General features: G+C 36.8%; 1 protein-coding gene across 4 annotated transcripts in view; it reads left to right on the top strand.

The window, feature by feature from the left end:
- Positions 1-17,964, top strand: part of LOC110447422 (sorting nexin-27-like) — a 34,923-nt gene extending 16,959 nt beyond the window's left edge. For 3 of the 4 annotated variants that reach the window (XM_021493102.1, XM_021493104.1, XM_021493105.1), the window contains 12 exons: positions 2,583-2,775; positions 3,242-3,312; positions 4,016-4,117; positions 6,164-6,242; positions 7,058-7,218; positions 8,258-8,347; positions 8,726-8,875; positions 9,188-9,316; positions 11,441-11,500; positions 12,227-12,269; positions 14,781-14,823; positions 15,303-17,964. In XM_021493102.1, coding sequence (XP_021348777.1) covers positions 2,583-2,775; positions 3,242-3,312; positions 4,016-4,117; positions 6,164-6,242; positions 7,058-7,218; positions 8,258-8,347; positions 8,726-8,875; positions 9,188-9,316; positions 11,441-11,500; positions 12,227-12,247 — 1,056 coding nt within the window. In that variant the 3' untranslated portion in view covers positions 12,248-12,269; positions 14,781-14,823; positions 15,303-17,964. The remainder of the gene's footprint in view (positions 1-2,582; positions 2,776-3,241; positions 3,313-4,015; positions 4,118-6,163; positions 6,243-7,057; positions 7,219-8,257; positions 8,348-8,725; positions 8,876-9,187; positions 9,317-11,440; positions 11,501-12,226; positions 12,270-14,780; positions 14,824-15,302) is intronic. The other variant, XM_021493103.1, reaches the window with a different exon arrangement.
- The last annotated feature ends 2,406 nt before the right edge of the window (positions 17,965-20,370 follow it).

Here is a 20,370-nt window from a genome sequence, read left to right as displayed (position 1 = left end):
AGATACTGTAAGAGGATGAGCCTACTGTTACTGTATTTTATCAAGATACTGTAAGAGGATGAGCCTACTGTTACTGTATTTTATCAAGATACTGTAAGAGGATGAGCCTACTGTTACTGTATTTTATCAAGATACTGTAAGAGGATGAGCCTACTGTTACTGTATTTTATCAAGATACTGTAAGAGGATGAGCCTACTGTTGCTGTATTTTATCAAGATACTGTAAGAGGATGAGCCTATTGTTACTGTATTTTATCAAGATACTGTAAGAGAATGAACCCACTGTTAATGTATTTTATCAAGAAACTAAGAGGATGAGCCTACTGTTACTGTATTGTATCAAGAAACTGTAAGAGGATGAGCCTATTACTACGTGTAATTTTTCGTTTAGATTGTTGTAGTTTAGGTATCAACTCGGGTGATATTACAACACTGTTATTGTACAGTTGACAAAGGATATAAAGGTTGATGCTGCTGATACAGCTAATGGTGATGAAGTAACGGTTATTGAATACATCCTGTTTTGTCAAATCTCGAGGCGCCCGGAGAAGTGTTTGCTGCCGTTGAATAGATTTTCTGATCTATTTGACAAATATATTTCCGGTGCTGTTACGCTTTGATTATAGAATATGCACCATTGCTCTGTGGGGACACCAGAACCCATTATCTTGCAGGCAATGTGTATTTATCTTGCAGTTATGATTGTATTTTATCATTGTGTCAAGCCTCTGTATTGACTGGATTGTGACAATAATGTGTGTTTCCTGTACAAATTATGACCATGTCAAGATCCATAATGTCCCTGATTACAGTGATAATACTGTGTCGAGCGCCATGTATGGCCCAGATTACAATGTTTATATAAAAAATATACTCTGTCATGTTCGTGATCAGTCTTTTTTAGCTCACCTGGCACGAAGTGGCAGTTGAGCTTATGGTATGGTGTATTGTCTGTTGTCCGTCTGTCATCCATCCATCCTGTGTTTGTCTTTCATCAACTTTTACTATTAACAACTTCCTCTTAAGAACTCAAGGATCTTGGGCCATGATATTTGGCCAGTAGGTACCGGGGACAGAATGCTATGAAGGTTCCTCAAATAAATTACCTTGACCTACTTTCAAGGTCACAGGAGTTACATATGTAAATAATACTTGGTAAGTAGGTACCTGGCATGAAGTGCTATAAAGTTTCCTCAAATAAATGACCTTGACCTACTTTAAAGATCACAAAGAAGCGCTTGTGTTTGAAACCTTTAAACATCTTCTGAATAACCAGGAAACCCTGAGTAATGACACTTGGACAGTACGTACCAGGAACACAGAGTGCTGTAAACTTTCCTCCAATAAATGACCTTGACCTACTTTCAAGGTCACAGGGTCAAAATTATAATAACCTTTAAACAACTTCTTTTGAATAACCAAGAGGCATAGAGCAATGATATTTGGCCAATAGGTACCTGGGAAGTGATATACAGCTTCCTCAAATAAATGACCTACTTTCAAGGTCATGTAAAAACCTAAATAACCAGGATGCCAAGAGTAATGATACTTGGCCAGTAGGTACCTGGTATGAAATGCTATAAAGTTTCCTCAAATAAATTACCTTGACCTACTTTTAGGTCAAATGGTAAAAATTATTAAAAGCTTTACACAACTTTTTCTCATTAACCAGGACAATGATATTTGGCTAGAAGGTACCTGAAACAGAATGATATAAAGGTTTCTCAAATAAATGACTTTGACCTACTTTCGAGGTCAAAGGGGTCAAATAAGTGATTATCTTTAAACAACTTCTTCTGCAAAACCAGGAGGCCCTGCATGATGATATTTGACCAGTAGCATGCTTGGATAGAGTAATACAAAGTTTCATTTAGTCTTCAAAATTCTTAAGCCAAGGAGACTCAATAGATGGAAATTTTTGCAAAAGTACTTTTATTGAGAGTATTTCCCAATGATTGTTCAAATATCAAGGTGAGTGGTATACAGGCCCTCTGTGCCTCTTGTTTTGTTTGCCTGGACTATCAAATCTTGAGTGACCACTAAATTTTGTTCCATGTTTATTTCTGAAACCCATGTAATGTGTGTATCATGTGCTATCATGTGACTGTTGGTTACTGTAAAACTCAATTATCCAAACACCCACCATACAATAAATCAATTTCATCATATATTGGAAAATTGCACCACCCGACCACCCATCTTTATGATGGGTGGTCGGGTGGTGCAGTTGATAGCGCACTTGCTTTTCACCAAGGCGGCAAGGGTTCAATTCCCCGATCGGACGTGAAAAGGTATGGGGTCACCTGCTGGGTACTCCGGTTTCCTCCCACAAAAACAGCCCCCTCCCCCCACACGCTAACATCCAGGCCAACAAGAGTGATTAATATAACTTGTTTCATAATTATTGTAAAATAAATAAAGTTTATATTATATTATACAACAATGTTCAGAAAAAAATGATGCCACATGACAATCATAAAACCATTTCCAGATGTGGGGAAGATAGAGTAGAGGTAATACACTGCTCAGAAATTCACATATTTATGACTTGACATTCATGATCTTTATTGTTTCCATTTTAGGTGTTCAACATTTATATGGCTGGTAGACATTTGTGTTCAAGGAGATACAGAGAATTTGATACGCTACATACACGAATAAAACGCGAGTTTACAGATTTCAATTTTCCTAAAATGCCAGGCAAGAAACTATTCCAGCTTTCAGAACAACAGTTAGATGCTAGGCGGCGTGGGCTAGAGCAATATTTAGAAAAAGGTAAGATTCCAGATACAGATATCACACAATGTCTACTACATAAAGACCGAGCATTGCTGTTTGTTTACCTGGCTGTTTATTACCTGGCTGTGTACCTGGCTGTTTACCTGGCACCACAGGAAAAGTATTTTCATAAACTAGATGAGTGGCTGCAGCTTTAGTTTAGTGGTTCAATCCATGAAACTGATTTGACATTTGATGATATTTGTTGTTCATACTGAGTGACTTTTAGGACATGGCAAAAAAATAAAGGTTGAACTTGGTGTACAATTAATGGAATAAGTCAATAAAATCAATTATTGTAATAGTGTATCTAGACCCGAGCTGTCTGAACATTACAAGTCATCGTCACAATGTAGTATCGGGAAACGTTTCCACTTTTGGAAGAGGTTTGAGTTGTTTAGAGGGTCTGTTGCATAACAAAACTAGATTGATGACAAACTTACAGGAAATCTGTTTGTTTCAGTTTGTGCAGTACGTGTGATAGGGGAGAGCGACATTATGCAAGAATTCCTCGCTTCACCAGAAATGGATTCTGTAAGTCTTCTAAGTATTCTACTAAAAGGGAGACTCCGATATTCATTGTCAATGTTCTGGGTCGAAATGTACTCGGGCCATCTATTACTTAGATATACAGTCATTGTCAATGTTCTGGGACGAAATGTACTCGGGGCCATCTATTACTTAGATACACAGTCATTGTCAATGTTCTGGGACGAAATGTACTCGGGCCATCTATTACTTAGATATACAGTCATTGTCAATGTTCTGGGTCGAAATGTACTCGGGCCATCTATTACTTAGATATACATTTTACACAGACTGTACTAGCTCATTTGTAAAATGTGTAAATGGCGACCTGAAGCAATGACAGCAACACTCTGGCTGATTCAGAGCCTGGCCTAAACAGTTAATTTAACTGCAATAAATAATAAACAATCAAAGATAAAACATTCAATGTTGATTAGATTTTTTTTGTATTCTTGAGCTTGTCCTGCTATTAGAATTCCAATTGACGTCTAGCCTAATCTGATCACTTTCCTTTGAATGCATGCCCATTGTCTTAAGAAAATAGCTGGCATTTCAATGTCTAGTTATAATCATTTGCAACAGAATCACTGTCATTTGGATGCTTAGGTGTAATCATTTGCAACAGAATCACTGTCATTTGGATGCTTAGTTGTAATCATTTGCAACAGAATCACTGTCATTTGGACTGTATTGTTTCACATTTATATAGGAGACACCGAGTTCGGAGGTAGAACTGAAGGTGTTACTACCAGACAGGAGTGTGTGTGTGGTCACTATCCGACGTAACGATACAGCTGACCAGGTGCATGAGGTAGGTAGAGCTGGTCATCACCTTGTATTACTGCTGATTGGTTATGTAGGGGTACCTTACCAGTATTGTTGGTCTTTATATTATAGTTCCTGTTACACTATCAAAGTTGTACTGTATTACTGCTGATTGGTTATGTAGGGGTACCTTACCAGTGTTGTTGGGCTTTATATTATAGTTCCTGTTACACCATCAATGATGTACTGTTTTACACTGATTGGTTATGTAGGGGCACCTTACCAGTGTTGTTGGTCTTTATATTATAGTTCCTGTTACACTATCAAGGTTGTACTGTTTAACACTGATTGGTTATGGAGGGGTACCTTACCAGTGTTGTTGGTCTTTATACTGTAGTTCCTGTTACACCATCAAGGTTGTACTGTATTACTGCTGAATGGTTATGTAGGGGTACCTTACCAGTGTTGTTGTTCTTTATATTATAGTTCCTGTTACACCATCAATGATGTACTGTTTTACACTGATTGGTTATGTAGGGGTACCTTACCAGTGTTGTTGTTCTTTATATTATAGTTCCTGTTACACCATCAAGGGTGTACTGTATTACTGCTGATTGGTTATGTAGGGGTACCTTACCAGTGTTGTTGGGCTTTATATTATAGTTCCTGTTACACCATCAAGGGTGTACTGTATTACTGCTGATTGGTTATGTAGGGGTCCCTTACCAGTGTTGTTGGTCTTTATACTGTAGTTCCTGTTACACCATCAAGGTTGTCCTGTATTACTGCTGATTGGTTATGTAGGGGTACCTTACCAGTGTTGTTGGGCTTTATATTATAGTTCCTGTTACACCATCAATGTTGTACTGTTTTACACTGATTGGTTATGTAGGGATACCTTACCAGTGTTGTTGGTCTTTATATTGTAGTTCCTGTTACACCATCAAGGTTGTAATGTTTTACACTGATTGGTTATGTAGGGGTACCTTACTAGTGTTGTTGGTCTTTATATTATAGTTCCTGTTACACTATCGAGGTTGTACTGTATTACTGCTGATTGGTTATAGTAGGGGTACCTTACCAGTGTTGTTGGTCTTTATATTATAGTTCCTGTACACCATCAAGGTTATACTGTTTAACACTGATTGGTTATGTAGGGGTACCTTACCAGTATTGTTGGTCTTTATATTATAGTTCCTGTTACCCCATCAAGGCTGTACTGTTTTACACTGATTGGTTATGTAGGGGCACCTTACCAGTGTTGTTGGTCTTTATATTATAATTTCTGTTACACCATCAAGGTTGTACTGTTTTACACTGATTGGTTATGTTGGGGTACCTTACCAGTGTTGTTGGTCTTTATACTTCAGTTCCTGTTACACCATCAATGTTGTACTGTTTTACACTGATTGGTTATGTAGGGATACCTTACCAGTGTTGTTGGTCTTTATATTGTAGTTCCTGTTACACCATCAAGGTTGTAATGTTTTACACTGATTGGTTATGTAGGGGTACCTTACTAGTGTTGTTGGTCTTTATATTATAGTTCCTGTTACACTATCGAGGTTGTACTGTATTACTGCTGATTGGTTATGTAGGGGTACCTTACCAGTGTTGTTGTTCTTTATATTATAGTTCCTGTTACACCATCAAGGTTGTACTGTTTAACACTGATTGGTTATGAAGGGGTACCTTACCAGTGTTATATAAATATAATAATCAATTATACATATAATATATTCAAATGCAAAATCTCTGCAGTTTTGGTGACTTAAAATAGCACTTCCATTATCCATGGCATTGTGTATTAAGGTTTTTCGATCCATCAAAAGGTTTGGATTTTACTTCAATTTAATTTTACTAATTACAAACTTTAGGAATTAATTCATATGAAAATCGGATTAAAAACCCCATTGTAATTATCACCTCTTTGTAATTATCCTGGTTTTAATTCTGGTGCTGTATTTAGGAGGTCACACAGTGGAATAATTAATCGTAATGATCGACTACAGAGATTTAGAAAGGTGGGTTTAATCTGTATTGTAAACAGCAGCTTGTTATAACACTTATCTATGGTTGTTAATCCTTTCAGGCTGTGGTGGTGAAACTAAACATGTCTGAAGCTGCTGCTCAATGCTTTTATCTATTTGAAACCGTTGAATATAATTTTGGTAAGTTGAACAATAATTGAAGAGAAATCTTTCTAAACTGTACATTTTAGACAGTTTTATACATTTTCTTTGATAAAGCGTGGAGGTATATACAGTAGCGTTCACGTTGACCATCTGTCTATCTCTTAGCAGTGTTTTATCTTATAACATTTCAAAAAGAACCATCAAAATTTACGTGTGATTACACCTAATGAAGTCAAGGTGTTACAAACCAAAAGTAGGTCACTGCAACCTATATTTTGACCTCTAACATTTATCAATGAAAAGTATTCTGAAGAACATGACAAACAAATGTAATGTTTGGGTACATGTAGGAAACTGTAATATATATTTTGATCCCTGACCTATTCAAGAAAAGAATAAAAATAAAAATAAATGCAGTTCTTAAATACCGCTTTTTGTACAACCTAGTTCGTAGGTCGTCTCAAAGCTGTTCACAAATTATTATCCCTGGTTATAGGGCCTTTGCAACCAGCCAATATCTTTCTCAGCTCCCTGGGGAATACAGCCGGTGCTGCCATTTCGGCGCTCACAGCTAGCATTCTACATTTCTAGCATTGCCCAACCACATACTCATTTACAGCTGAGTAGACTGAGACAAGCGGAGTAAAGTTTCTTGCTCAAAGATACAACACAGTGCCATGCCGTGACTTGAACCCGTAACCCTTCAGTCACGAGCCCGGCTCCAGAAAGATTTCTGAAGGATTTGTATACCACTTGATGTAGGATCATCAGATAGAAAAATGACAGATTCAAATGAGATGTCGTCATTGTGTTATTGTTACAGAGATGTCATCACTGTGTTATTGTTACAGAGAGGAAGCTACAACCTCTAGAGTTCCCTCACAACATTTATATCCAGAATTACAGTACGGCCACAGCCACCTGTATCACGATGAGGAAGTGGCTCTTCACACTCACGCGGGAGACCATGCTCAACTCGGACGAATTGGCCGTCAACTTCTTCTTCTGGGAGGTTAGTACAGTACAAAAGGATTATATAGTATAAAGAGTGATGTTAATATAACACTAGTGCATCTTCAGTAAGCAATCATATTTTTAGCTCACCTGGTCTGAAGGACCAAGGTGAGCTTATGCCATACCGTGGCGTCCGTCGTCCGTCCGTCCGTCCGTCCGTCAACAATTTCTTTAAACGACTTCTTCTTCTTAACCACTGGTTGGAATTAAACTAAATTTGACTGGAAGCATCCCTAGGTGGTGGGGATTCAAAATTGTACAAATGGTGGGGCTGACCCCCCAGGGGGCTGAGGGGCAGGGCCAAAAGGGGTCAATTTGCCCATATTGCTTTAAGCGACTTCTTCTCTGAAACTAAGAAGTGGATATCAACCATATTTGACTGGAAGCATCCCTAGGTGGTGGTGATTAAAAATTGTACAAATGGTGGGGCTGACTCCCCAGGGGGCTNGTTCAATGTGTATACTGCATACTCAAAGTTGTTATTAACAAAAAATAAAGATAAATGTACACTGAACATGCGCCTTTATTGCACTTTTTTTAACACATTTGCAACCATTTCAAATTTTAGGAAAAATAAAAAATAAAATTCGCCCCCCCGCCCCAATTTTGAAAAGAATTTGGATGAGAATCTAGCAATTAATTTATTATGGCCTTAATGTAGGAAAATTGAGGTAAATGTTTAAAATTCACCCCAATTCATGGGGTCAGAAAGAAGGTTCCCAATGAGGGACAGGTGTTGCTGAGAGATAGCGCCAATATTTAGAACTACCCGTAGGTGCAGTATTATAATTCATGAGAATATTTTCCAATGGTTGCTTAATTATCCAGGTGAGCAATACAGGCCGTATGGGCCTCTTGTATTTAGAAAACACCTGTCAGATTTTGATGAAGCACATGGTCAGCTTTGGGGATAAGAATTTGACTTGTTATCTGTTTTATACCAAACTTTCATGTCATTCAAAGATAATGAGAGTCAGAGTCTATAGCCTATGACCAGTTCAATGTGTTGTGTTCAATGTTGTTTTTTCATTTGACAGGCTGTGGACAGTGTAAATAGAGGGCAAATTAAGACAGAAGACAAACTGTACGAGTTAAAATCTCTACAAGATTCTGGCAAAAGAATAGAAGTGAGTATAATTTTTTACATCAGACATGAACAGTTCTTTTCTAAAATCATAACAACTGCCCATTGTAAAATCTGTAACAAACAAAAAGCAGAGAGATCAATGTTCAATCAGAATGTTTACAATGCAGAATCTTTTACACCCCCGGTGCTATTGGAAGTAAGGACATTTACATAATATTGATATGTCACAAGTTTTCAAATGTATAATTTTCGTGGATTGTCCAAGTGAAGATAAGAATATACATTTTTTTCTCATGACTATTTCAAAGCAGATTCAGGGGCGGATGGATCAGTTAATATTGAGATATCTTTGTGTTATTGGATACCTCTGTTTATTTGTGCCTGGAGTTTTATAACGTGTCCCTGTTTTATTTTCCAGTACCTGAAGACTGTCCGACATTTAGACGGCTATGGTGAGGTGGCTTTCCCTCACTGTGCATGTGACTCGCGCAAGGATGGTCATGTGATATGCATAATCGGAAGTGAATGTTTCAAATTGCAGGCGTGTAAAAATGATGGCACACCAGAGGTAATGATATTGTCTGGGAGGAAAAGTCCTCCTTCTGAGGTTGTTTTATTCTCCTGTAATGAAGTGTTTGAACAAAATATGACTTTGTGTTAAAATTCTTAACAAAATATAACTTTGTGATAAAAGAAATCAAAAAAAAAATCAGTATATGTTTGTGTTAAAGCCCTTTAAAAGTCATGACTAGGAAGATGACATCTGACCTTTGTTACTTCACTTTAAAGGTGAAGGCTAAAAAGGAATGCCTTTTAAACTGTGTTAAAAGTCCATTTAAAGGACTAATCTAGAGGAATGACCTTTGACCTGTATTTTCAGTCCCAGGTGATAGAGTTCCAGTGGAAGGATGTAAAGAGCTACGAGATGGAGGAGGAGGGCATGGTTTTTAGCTTCGAATACGATCGGCCAGGCAAAAAGTCACGCATCGTACAAATACTTACACCATATGTAAGTAGAAAGAAACTGACATTCGTAATTCAAACCTTGATATGTTTCCCGTTTGTTAGCCGATTAAGACTGCTTGGACAGGCTTGTTTCCCGTTTGTTAGCCGATTCAGACTTTTTGGACTGGCTTGTTTCCCGTTTGTTAGCCGATTGAGACTGATTGGACAGGCTTGTTTCCTGTTTGTTAGCCGATTGAGACTTTTTGGACAGGCTTGTTTGCCGTTTGTTAGCCGATTGAGACTGCTTGGACAGGCTTGTTTCAGGTTTGTTAGCTGATTGAGACTGCTTGGACAGGCTTGTTTCAGGTTTGTTAGCTGATTGAGACTGCTTGGACAGGCTTGTTTCAGGTTTGTTAGCCGATTGAGACTGCTTGGACAGGCTTATTTCCCGTTTGTTAGCCGATTGAGACTATTTGGACTGGCCTGTTTCCCGTTTGTTAGCCGATTGAGACTGCTTGGCCAGGCTTGTTTCCCGTTTGTTAGCCGATTGAGAATGCTTGGACAGGCTTGTTTCCCGTTTGTTAACCGATTGAGACTATTTGGACTGGCCTGTTTCCCGTCTGTTAGCCGATTGAGACTGCTTGGACAGGCTTATTTCCCGTTTGTTAGCCGATTGAGACTATTTGGACTGGCCTGTTTCCCGTCTGTTAGCCGATTGAGACTGCTTGGACAGGCTTATTTCCCGTTTGTTAGCCGATTGAGACTATTTGGACTGGCCTGTTTCCCGTCTGTTAGCCGATTGAGACTGCTTGGACAGGCTTATTTCCCGTTTGTTAGCCGATTGAGACTATTTGGACTGGCCTGTTTCCCGTCTGTTAGCCGATTGAGACTGCTTGGACAGGCTTATTTCCCGTTTGTTAGCCGATTGAGACTATTTGGACTGGCCTGTTTCCCGTCTGTTAGCCGATTGAGACTGCTTGGACAGGCTTATTTCCCGTTTGTTAGCCGATTGAGACTATTTGGACTGGCCTGTTTCCCGTTTGTTAGCCGATTGAGACTGCTTGGACAGGCTTGTTTCCTGTTTGTTAGCCGATTGAGACTTTTTGGACAGGCTTGTTTCCCGTTTGTTAGCCGATTGAGAATGCTTGGACAGGCTTGTTTCCCGTTTGTTAACCGATTGAGACTATTTGGACTGGCCTGTTTCCCGTTTGTTAGCCGATTGAGACTGCTTGGACAGGCTTATTTCCCGTTTGTTAGCCGATTGAGACTATTTGGACTGGCCTGTTTCCCGTTTGTTAGTCGATAGAGACTTTTTGGACAGGCTTGTTTCCATTATGGCTGTACATGCTGCCCTGTAGGCCGAACTCTGTAGATTATTGAGTAATGTTGTCTGTTCACTTAATTAACAAACATTTAACATGAAGACAGTCCTTTCTGAAAATCGTTCTTTGAAATTAACTGAAAATAATTTGTGATACAGAACTTGAAAGTAATATACATTACAGAAAGACTTGAAATAGGATTAGCAAGGTTATGTAATACATGTATAAAGATGATATTAGCGACTAATTATCTGCTGTTTTTGAAGCTATACTAGATTTGTGTCATTGTCAGTACAGGATCAGAACGTAGATCGAATGAATTTGTTGCCCTTCTAATGTCTAGTTATAATTAAGTTTATAGACTCAATATTGCAGTTGTTTGAAATTTTTACCCTACACAATTAAAGTATGTACAGTAATTCCTTTTAGAATATTGAATAAATGCCTAAGCAAGGCCATCCAGGGTGAAACAATTCCCTACTCCAAATAGTTTATTGAAATTTTGAATTATGAGTATCATTTCATTGACTTTCAGTTCCTAAATATAAGTAGGTTGTCTTGTTACATTGTTTTAGTATCCCTGCTTTAACTAAAATATTGGTTACATATGGCAGTAAACATTACCAATATCAAAACAGGCTTGTGAAACCACTCTCTCTTATTCAACAAATCTATTTCTACTGGAAAGCTACCAAATAGANACAGGCAACAAATTTAAGATTTATTCTAACAAGTAAAATTCAAAAAAACGTTTTCCCCTACCTACCCAGACTTAAAATTCTGTGTCAACTACTACAATATTTTATAATTATGACATGAAAGACCCTTCAGTTGAGTGTGATTCTGATTTCTGTTTCCTGTTTCAGTATGTATATATGAAGGATTGTTTTGATAAGATATATGAAGAGAGGGAATGGGAGAAAGAGGTAAGTACAAGTCAGATACATGTATTACAAGGTGTGGTATATTATTCTCTCATTCTTCGATAAACTTTCTTTTGGCCGTCTTCTGAATTTCAATTGATTACCAAATTCACGACTCTTAACACACTGGTAAGAGTTGAGTTTTCTTTGAATACCAAATTGAACTACATGTATTACCAGGTACAGTCTAACATGCTTACACAACCACATGTGTTAAGAGACCACCTGTGTTAAGAGACCTCTATTAAGAGACCATCTGTGTTAAGAGGCCTTTTAATATTTCCCTTTGTAGTGATTTCTTGTTAATTTAACCTGTGTTAACAGGCCACTTTTAATATTTCCCTTTGTAGTAATTTCTTTGTTAATTTAACCTTTATTTAATTTGCAATAGGCAACAATGCCTTTTATTTGTGCTTTACACTCATTTAAACATGACAATGACGTGATGGCAATAATAAATACATATTTGCTCTCAAATATTGAGGGCATTTACATGAATTTTATAGCAGCAAAATAACAAGGAACATATTAAGCATGAACACAGGATGCAATAGACTTTAACAAAAAGTTAACCTGTGTTAAAAGACCACTTCTCCGATTTCTGATCAATAATTCAATAAATGATGTAACCTGCCATATTTTTAGAATCACTTTCTATTATTTCTTGTCATTAAAGTATTCTATGTTGTGTGATAATTCTATTTGATCATTGATTGATTTGTTTTAAAGGAGGCGATGTCTGCTATATAGGCTGTATCAGCTGGTTTACCTGGTAAGTATCACGAAACTAAGGTCATTTAAGGATATGCATCTATGTGTTTAACTCATTATACCCCCTTAACGAAGTAAGGGGCGGGGTATACTGGAATCACCCTTTCTGGATGTCTGGATGTCGTCCACAGTAACTTGTCCGTAGAACTCCTCCTTATTAAACTAACAGGTGGATTTCATTGAAACTTTGCATGAATGAACGGTATCTTATGTTATTGTGCACCGGCATTTCAATTTGGGATTTCAACCCTTTTTGATGGAATTATGCCACTTTGTGCGAAATAGTTATCCGTGCAACTCCTCCTTAACTAACAGGTGGATTTCATTGAAACTTTTCATGAATGATCAATATCTTATGGTGTTGGGCACTGGCATTTTAATTTGGGATTTTGACCCTTTTTGATGGAGTTATGCCCCTTTGTGCGAAATACTTGTTTATGTTTTAGTTACTTTTGTTTTTTGTTTTTAATAAAATAGTGATTAACTCATTACTGGTGGGAGATTATATTGCTTTGCATTAGTAAGCCTTTAGCTTACAGTTCTTGTTTATATGGGAGCGGGGGTATTAGTTAGCCTTTGGCTTACAGTTCTAGTTCACCCCTGAAGCTACATTTGAACTCTTCCAATACAAAGTTTGGAATAGTCCATAATGAAATTACAGGGGTGAATGAGTTAATATATGCTTGCTTGTGTGTATGTGCACTTGATGTTTATGCCTCCTTGGAGATAGTGCATATCTGATGCCAACTTTTAAGTGCTACCTCACCGAAATACCATGCCGAAGCACCCAGCACAGCATTCCACCGGGTCACATACTGACAACAGGTGAAACATTTGTTGCCATTACCCTAAATGTTGAACGTTAAGCAGGGAATAACAACTACCATTGTTGAGGACTTTAGTATGTCACGGCCAGAGGGACAGAACCCATTGCCTTCTTAACTATTTGTTACATTTTGATCAGTAAAATATGGGAAATTATCAGTTTGATAAAACACTTACATTTTCACTGCAGTGGAATGGAAGATATCATGTTTAGTATTTATTAACTTAACAGAATGGTACTTTCTTTTCATTGCAATGATTATTAATAATTGTACAGATTAAGGGATGTAACAACAGGGGGGTAGAGACTCAACGTCCCTGAAAGGAAGTCAGTTCCATAGTGGCGGTAGGGATCCTGGGGTGGATTCCTTAATGGTATTCAACAGTGCTCATCGGGGAAAGCAGAGCAAATGAAAATAGAAATGATGAGCAACAACACCACTGAATCTGGTACAAAATGTAATGTTTGATTTACATCCTAAGTACTGACATGTTTCGGCCAAAGGGAGGCCGTCTTAAGAGCACAGTTACATGATGTTTGCAACTATGGTACAATGACAATAAAGGTCATGTGACTAGAACAATAAAGAATAACTGTGACGTCATCAAGTTGCTAAGAGTTACAGTCCGGTAGGGTGACAAGGTTTAGCAATTTGTTTGGTGCATAATAGAATAAGTGCTAAATAATTTCAGTGTGATTATAGATTATATAAAAATATCATAGTAAATGTGAACGAATGAATTGTAGTATAACAGTATTTCCAATGCAAGAGATGATTAAAGGAACAGAAATAAGGGATAGTAAACATGAAATTAAAGGTATCAAAAGTGCTCGAACAATCAAAACTCTAAGGTTGTTGTTCTGGCTCTTAAGGAATAGGAATTGTAATAGAAAGAATATTAAGCATGATTAAATTGTCAGAACTGTTGTAAATAGAGTAGAAGTCAATAAGCGTGTGAGCAGTTCTAGAGTGTTCGATAATTAGGATAAGCCCGGAAGAAGAAAAGGTTCTACTGCATCAGTGAGTTCTGTAGGGTAATCCTGTGGCATCAGTGAGTTCTGTAGGGTAATACTATGGCATCAGTGATAAGAACATCAAGTTATATAGAGGGTTGGTACAGTACATTCTGTGCACGTTGTATAGAGGGTTGGTACAGTACAGTCTGTGCACGTTGTTTTCTGAGGCTGGCAACAAAATGTTGTGTGACGTCCATTCTGTTAAGTATTGAATGCATTCTCAAGGTTTATAATCATTAGTCTGTGAGGTTCACATCTACCGAAACCTCTTTTACGGGTAATGTTGTTCTTCTGTTCAAATGTATTGTGCATACAATAGTGTTGTTATGGGTTGATGAATCAAGGTCTGTTAGGTATAGTTTCATCTTGGTAATGATATTAGAAATGTCCAAACCATCGGCAGCATGATTGTATTTTAGCAATTGGGCAGGTAGATTAAGGGATGGTAGAATGATTGTTTTGATACACCATTTCTACGGTATGGTATTTGCATAACCAGAAAATATCAGAATTACATTGAATAGACAATCTATATTACGCATATGGCACTACTAATTTCCGCAGTTCAGTTGATGCATATACTTTTTCGTAAATTACTTAAAAAGTATAAAAAAAAATGTCTTCTATGTATGCTGTGTTACTAATATTTCTACATTATCTCTGTTCCAGTGATTAAGAGTGAAATATTAACCGGTTATGGAAGTGATGAAAGGTTAGTTGGTACTCTCCTTTCACTTCAACTGTTTTGTTACAGATCCTTGAAAACATTGTGGGAAATGGTATCTGTGGTGACCCCTATTATAGAAGCGTAATATACCAAAGTCTGAGCTGTTTCATGTAATGAATTCATTATATTTGAAAGCAAAAAGTGGGATTTTGGGAATTCTGCTGTTAAATTTCAAAAGTAAAAAATGAGGATAAAACATTGCGAGTGTCTCTCCAAATTAAGGAGATCTTACCAATAATGATACATATATTTATGTTACAGACAGATGGATATAAATGTAACTGAACAAAAAAAGGAAAATTGAATTTACACTAAAAGATACAGGTATTTAATGTGTATAGCTCATTTGAAGGTAGACGGATATAATATCACAAAAGATTAAAGTGACTTGGTCTGAGCATCAGTTTTTTCATGTGTAAAAAGTCAGAAAAATGACTGAAATTGAGGAATGTTCTTGTTTACAGAGAGATAAGCTGTGTATATTGTGGACGGACCAAAGGTGTTCCCGAGACTTGTGAACAAGGTGACGGACCAAAGGTGTTCCCGAGACTTGTGAACGAGGTGACGGACCAAAGGTGTTCCCGAGACTTGTGAACGAGGTGACGGACCAAAGGTGTTCCCGAGACTTATGTGAACAAGGTGACGGACCTATAGGGTGGATAGACTGCCCTTCCCTGACCAAACCTCTTAGTTAGGGGCCACCGCATTAAGTGGACAACTTGCCAATGAACTAACCAAGTCAAACCAGTCTTCTAACCTGTGGTCAGTTCCTAGATAAGTAAGGTCGCAGGCCTACCAATCAAAACGATTCTTCCATTTGCTGCGAACCTGCACTGTGGCATGAGCACAAATCAGAAGTATTATTGTGAAGTGCAGATTTGTTTGAACTGGTGCTGAAGTCTTAGAGATGTTTTACAGAAACGAGAGAATATGAGTGCTATGTAGGGACCTTTGTACCTAGAGTTCATCGAATGCTACATATGACCTCTGTAGAAGTCACAGACTGAGGCACTGTGGGAAATGTTACAGCATTATTGTGTACAAGGTGTTCTCATGTTAAATGTATTGTACTTAATAGCAGGACAGAGTTAAGATAAGCCTTTTATTTAATTTGAGGAAAAACAAGGTTTTCAGACATTTCAGTTTGTACAACACATTTTTGATTTCTCTATTTTCTATCAGACTTGATAGTCATTAAGAACAAATACATAAGAACAATTCACATTGCCAAGTCAATTTGGTGATGTCAAATAGTCTCAGAGTTTAGTCGTGATGATGGTGATATTATTATTTGTTTTATTTTAAACAGATTATAGTTTTAATCTATATCTGTTTGACCCATACTTACCACTGATTGTAAGCCCTACTGTTAATTATCGTACATTTTCTAACTTACTGTATTTCTGTCTTAGTTTCCATTCAAATTGTTTTATTCCAGTGGTTAAATTCATAAATTCATAAAGTAAAGATTGACATTTGTGCATAATTAAGTATTTCTAGGCAATATATCTTTGGGTAACTTTTTTAGCTGGTATAACATGCTCCTTCACTTGCCAAATTCATTGTAAAAATTCCACCCAAGTTTATCCACCTCCATCATGTCTATCTCAACACTGCAATCCTTTTGATAATACCTGTTATGTCTAGTCAGTGCTCACCACCAGGTTCATATCACCATATTGTCTCAGATCATCAACCACGATAAACAAGGTTAGTAGTCCTGGCCTAATATTGTAAGTTACAGGGCATCCTCTACTACAATCAAACAATTTTTACCTTATTGTATTAAAAGACAAAACAAAAGACATTTGGTTTTCATTTTGATATCAGGGTTTATTCAGAATCCGGAAAGCATCATGGGAAGTGTGTTTCAAAATAAGAATAAATGTCTGCCATGTTTTGTCAACAGAGCTGTTTAATTGATGAATAACATTAGTTTTATGATTACATTTACGGTAGATACTTAACACAATTTGAAAATAAAAATATCCTCAAGACTGATTCTGATGTACAATTGATAATTTTAAACTGAACAGGATGTAAATTTTGAACTAGTTCAAATAGAGTAGTTTTAAAGACACTGGAATTTTCAATATCGTCCTTTCAGTTTTTTTGAATGATAAATCTATGAAAATTATGAAAATTTCTCTTCCTGAAAGTAAAGGATCTGAACTTTCATCATGAAAATTTATTGATCCCATTGAAATTTGTTTGAGGATTGACTAACATCTGTATATTTACCCAGGAGCTGATATTATCGTCGCAATCCTTTGTTCATACATATTACCTGTAGTTAGAGACTCTGGTAGTGGTCTCGCCTGTTTCACTTGTATCTGAGACTCTGGTAGTGGTCTCGCCTGTTTCACTTGTATCTGGGACTCTGGTCGTGGTCTCGCCTGTTTCACTTGTATCTGAGACTCTGGTAGTGGTCTCGCCTGTTTCACTTGTATCTGGGCCAGTAGGTAACAAAGACTAAGAGCAGCATCTTGAACAGTGTTAACGAGAATTATATCAACTTGCTCCGTAACGAGGGTGAATTTATCGTTACAGCAAACGTTTGTTAACACCATAGTATACATAGTAATTAAATGTGATGTGTCAAATTTACGCTGGGCAATAATTGTGTTTATGGGTAGAAGGGCGAAAGTTTGACTGGGGCGAAATATACCGATATTTCTTCCCTAAAAATGTCCTTTGTGATATTTTACTGCACTTTTAAAATAATAACGAAATAATAGTTTTTGTTTACAAAAGAGTAATGCACTTTGGATTGAATATTAATTAACTTTGTTCTCTTATAAGATGGCACATTCTTTTAATATTTATTTGATTCTCACAATAAACAAATATGGAATGTTCCTACCTAAGTTTTGCGACCCAGCATTGTCCTGACAAGCATGCGATTCGTAAAACATCTGACAATGTTGTTTGATTACTGTAACATACTATTTTTTAATTGTATCAATTACTCCAATATACAGAAATGTGAAATAGGATTATAATATTGTGTATGAACATATCCTCTGCAGTCTGTATTGCGTACTGACTAATCTGGTTTCTCTGTTTTTGCAATCGTGAAGGAAACACCCAATCTATTTTTACAAGTAGTGCCTCATTTTTATTTGTCTTCAAAGACTCCAAACATGTCTCACCTGATATGCTCTCTATTTAGAACAAGATCACAAATGTAATATCAACGTTTCACCTTATACACAATCAATATACGCTTGAAACATGTTACAGCATACAGCTTGACAAAGGAACTAGTTGGCCTTGAAACATTGCAACATGTTTGATATATACTTTGTTGGTGTTTAAATTAAAACTTTGATATTTGCAAATTGGGGAATCTTACTGAAGATAAAAGTGCACAAATATGAATAACATCATGCATAAGAGTAAGTGAGGGATGTGTTGTATAACTTATTTACATAAAAAGCATGTATATACAAGATTAATTTTAAATTCATTTTATTGTTTAGTTTTCTGGAGTGAGGCAAGCTGGGTAAGATCAGTTAAGAATTGTGACAGTGGTTGGCTATTTAGTTCACACTCTAAGAATTGTGACAGTGTTTGGCTATTTAGGTCACACTCTAAGAACTGTGAAACTGAATTCAGTGAACGGACTGTACTGTATCATATAAACCATGATGTACAAAATCCATCTGTTGATATATCCTTGTGACTAACATTTATTGTATCGTTGAAAAATCACAGCCCAGTGTGATTTGTGTAATTTAAGGCTACAGTGTTTTGTATGAAATCATTAAATGGAAGGGCTATAGACAGTAAATAGCCTGTGGGTAGTGTATACGTACCATACCTTACACAGTAATAGACAGTGACCCTATGGTTATCAACTCTTGAGGGTGTGTGATATTTGTGATCTCATACAGACTTGCAACAGCCAATCAAATTGCAGGAAATCATTTGCTAGCTGCACCAAAAATAGTTGCACATGTACACTATTTACTTGAATGATGACATTACATTATTACCCAACTTAATTATAACTGATGTTAAAAAGCTGCCATTTTAAGAAGTTTGTGGAAGTCACATTGCATTTTCTTTCATGTTTGCTTTAAAGGTTTTATGAGAAACAGATCATGTCATTTGTGACATGTGATCATAATTTGTCCTATTAGTTTATGAATTCAACATTTTGAGCACTTGGCAAGCCTTGGATGAAAAATCTCCAATATTCTCATCAGATGATGATCACACAGAAAGTAACCACTGTGTCGTAATTAAGTTTGGTGAAAAACTTTTGGACAAGTGATCGATTACAAAATATCCATATTTTGTCAATGTACCTGGTTCAGAGTGAAAACACACATAATTGGAGACCAGAGATTCAGCTGGGCCAGATGACACTGTATGACAAGAAATATTCAGGGGCACCTAAGCAAACTTTTTTTTATTAAGCTATTTTTATGGGAGTTATGCATAATTTATGATTTTATGATATTAGCTGGATCATGTTCAGATAACCATACACTGTTGTCATCCAAATTTTCTGAAAGTCTGATATGAACACCAAGCCCTGAAGTTATGGAACAGCACATTTTTAGCCCAATCTTTCATGAATAATTCTTCAAACAGTGTTTGTACCTGGCCTTCTCTCTTCAATACAGCATTTTTTTCGGAGTTATGCCAATCTTAAAGTCTTCTTCATTCTAAGTAGGTCTTCATGATGTCAAGATTAATACTCAGAAAACCTGTGGTTTACAGTTCTAGCTTTAGTATATTTTGTTTTCAATTTTAATTTTTATCATTGATTCAAATTTCACTATTTCTTCAGGCAATGTAAGAGGTTTAGTAATGAGTATGATAATTTGTCAATATTTTTACTTCCCCTCACTTCCTGTATTCTGTGACCTCTCCACTCCTCCATCCTCCTTCCCACCTCTCCACTCCTCCATCCTCCTTCCCACTTCTCCACTCCTCCATCCTCCTTCCCACCTCTCCCACTACCTACCAAAAGCCTATGGGTTTACATGATACTATTTATAGAACAATAATCAGTTATCCGATACTGTTTATAATGAGCACAATTTGTACAAATGTTGACTGTACAAAGTAATGGGCACACCTGCTGATCGTTGTCATACATAGTCATATCATTTATATTATATTGTTAACAGGTTTATATCAGATGTAGATTATATACTCATTGAATTGTATTTATATATGTTTTAAATTGGTTTTGATTTGTTGATTTATATGCCTACATATATAGTATTGTTATGAGGACGTTCTAAACCTCACCCAGACACGCTATTATAGGGTCGCCTCACCACAACACACCGTGGACAGTAGTCGCGCCACACTATAGGGCAACGCTGCATTGTTTTGTTTCATTGAGCGTTTACGTCATCATTCCACCTAGTTTCTTAACTTTGTTTAGAATACATGTACATATGAAAAATATTATTTTCCATGCATGGAAATTATTTATTAGTCACATTTAGTCACATGACTGATCATGTGAGCTATTGTTGCATCTGTCCTCATCTGCTGTCTTGTATTGTG

The sequence above is a fragment of the Mizuhopecten yessoensis genome, unplaced genomic scaffold, assembly GCF_002113885.1.
Source record: "Mizuhopecten yessoensis strain PY_sf001 unplaced genomic scaffold, ASM211388v2 scaffold3349, whole genome shotgun sequence".
In the NCBI taxonomy this organism is placed as follows: domain Eukaryota; kingdom Metazoa; phylum Mollusca; class Bivalvia; order Pectinida; family Pectinidae; genus Mizuhopecten; species Mizuhopecten yessoensis.
Note: the sequence above shows the minus strand (reverse complement) of the source record. Positions and strands in the feature narration are given on the sequence as shown.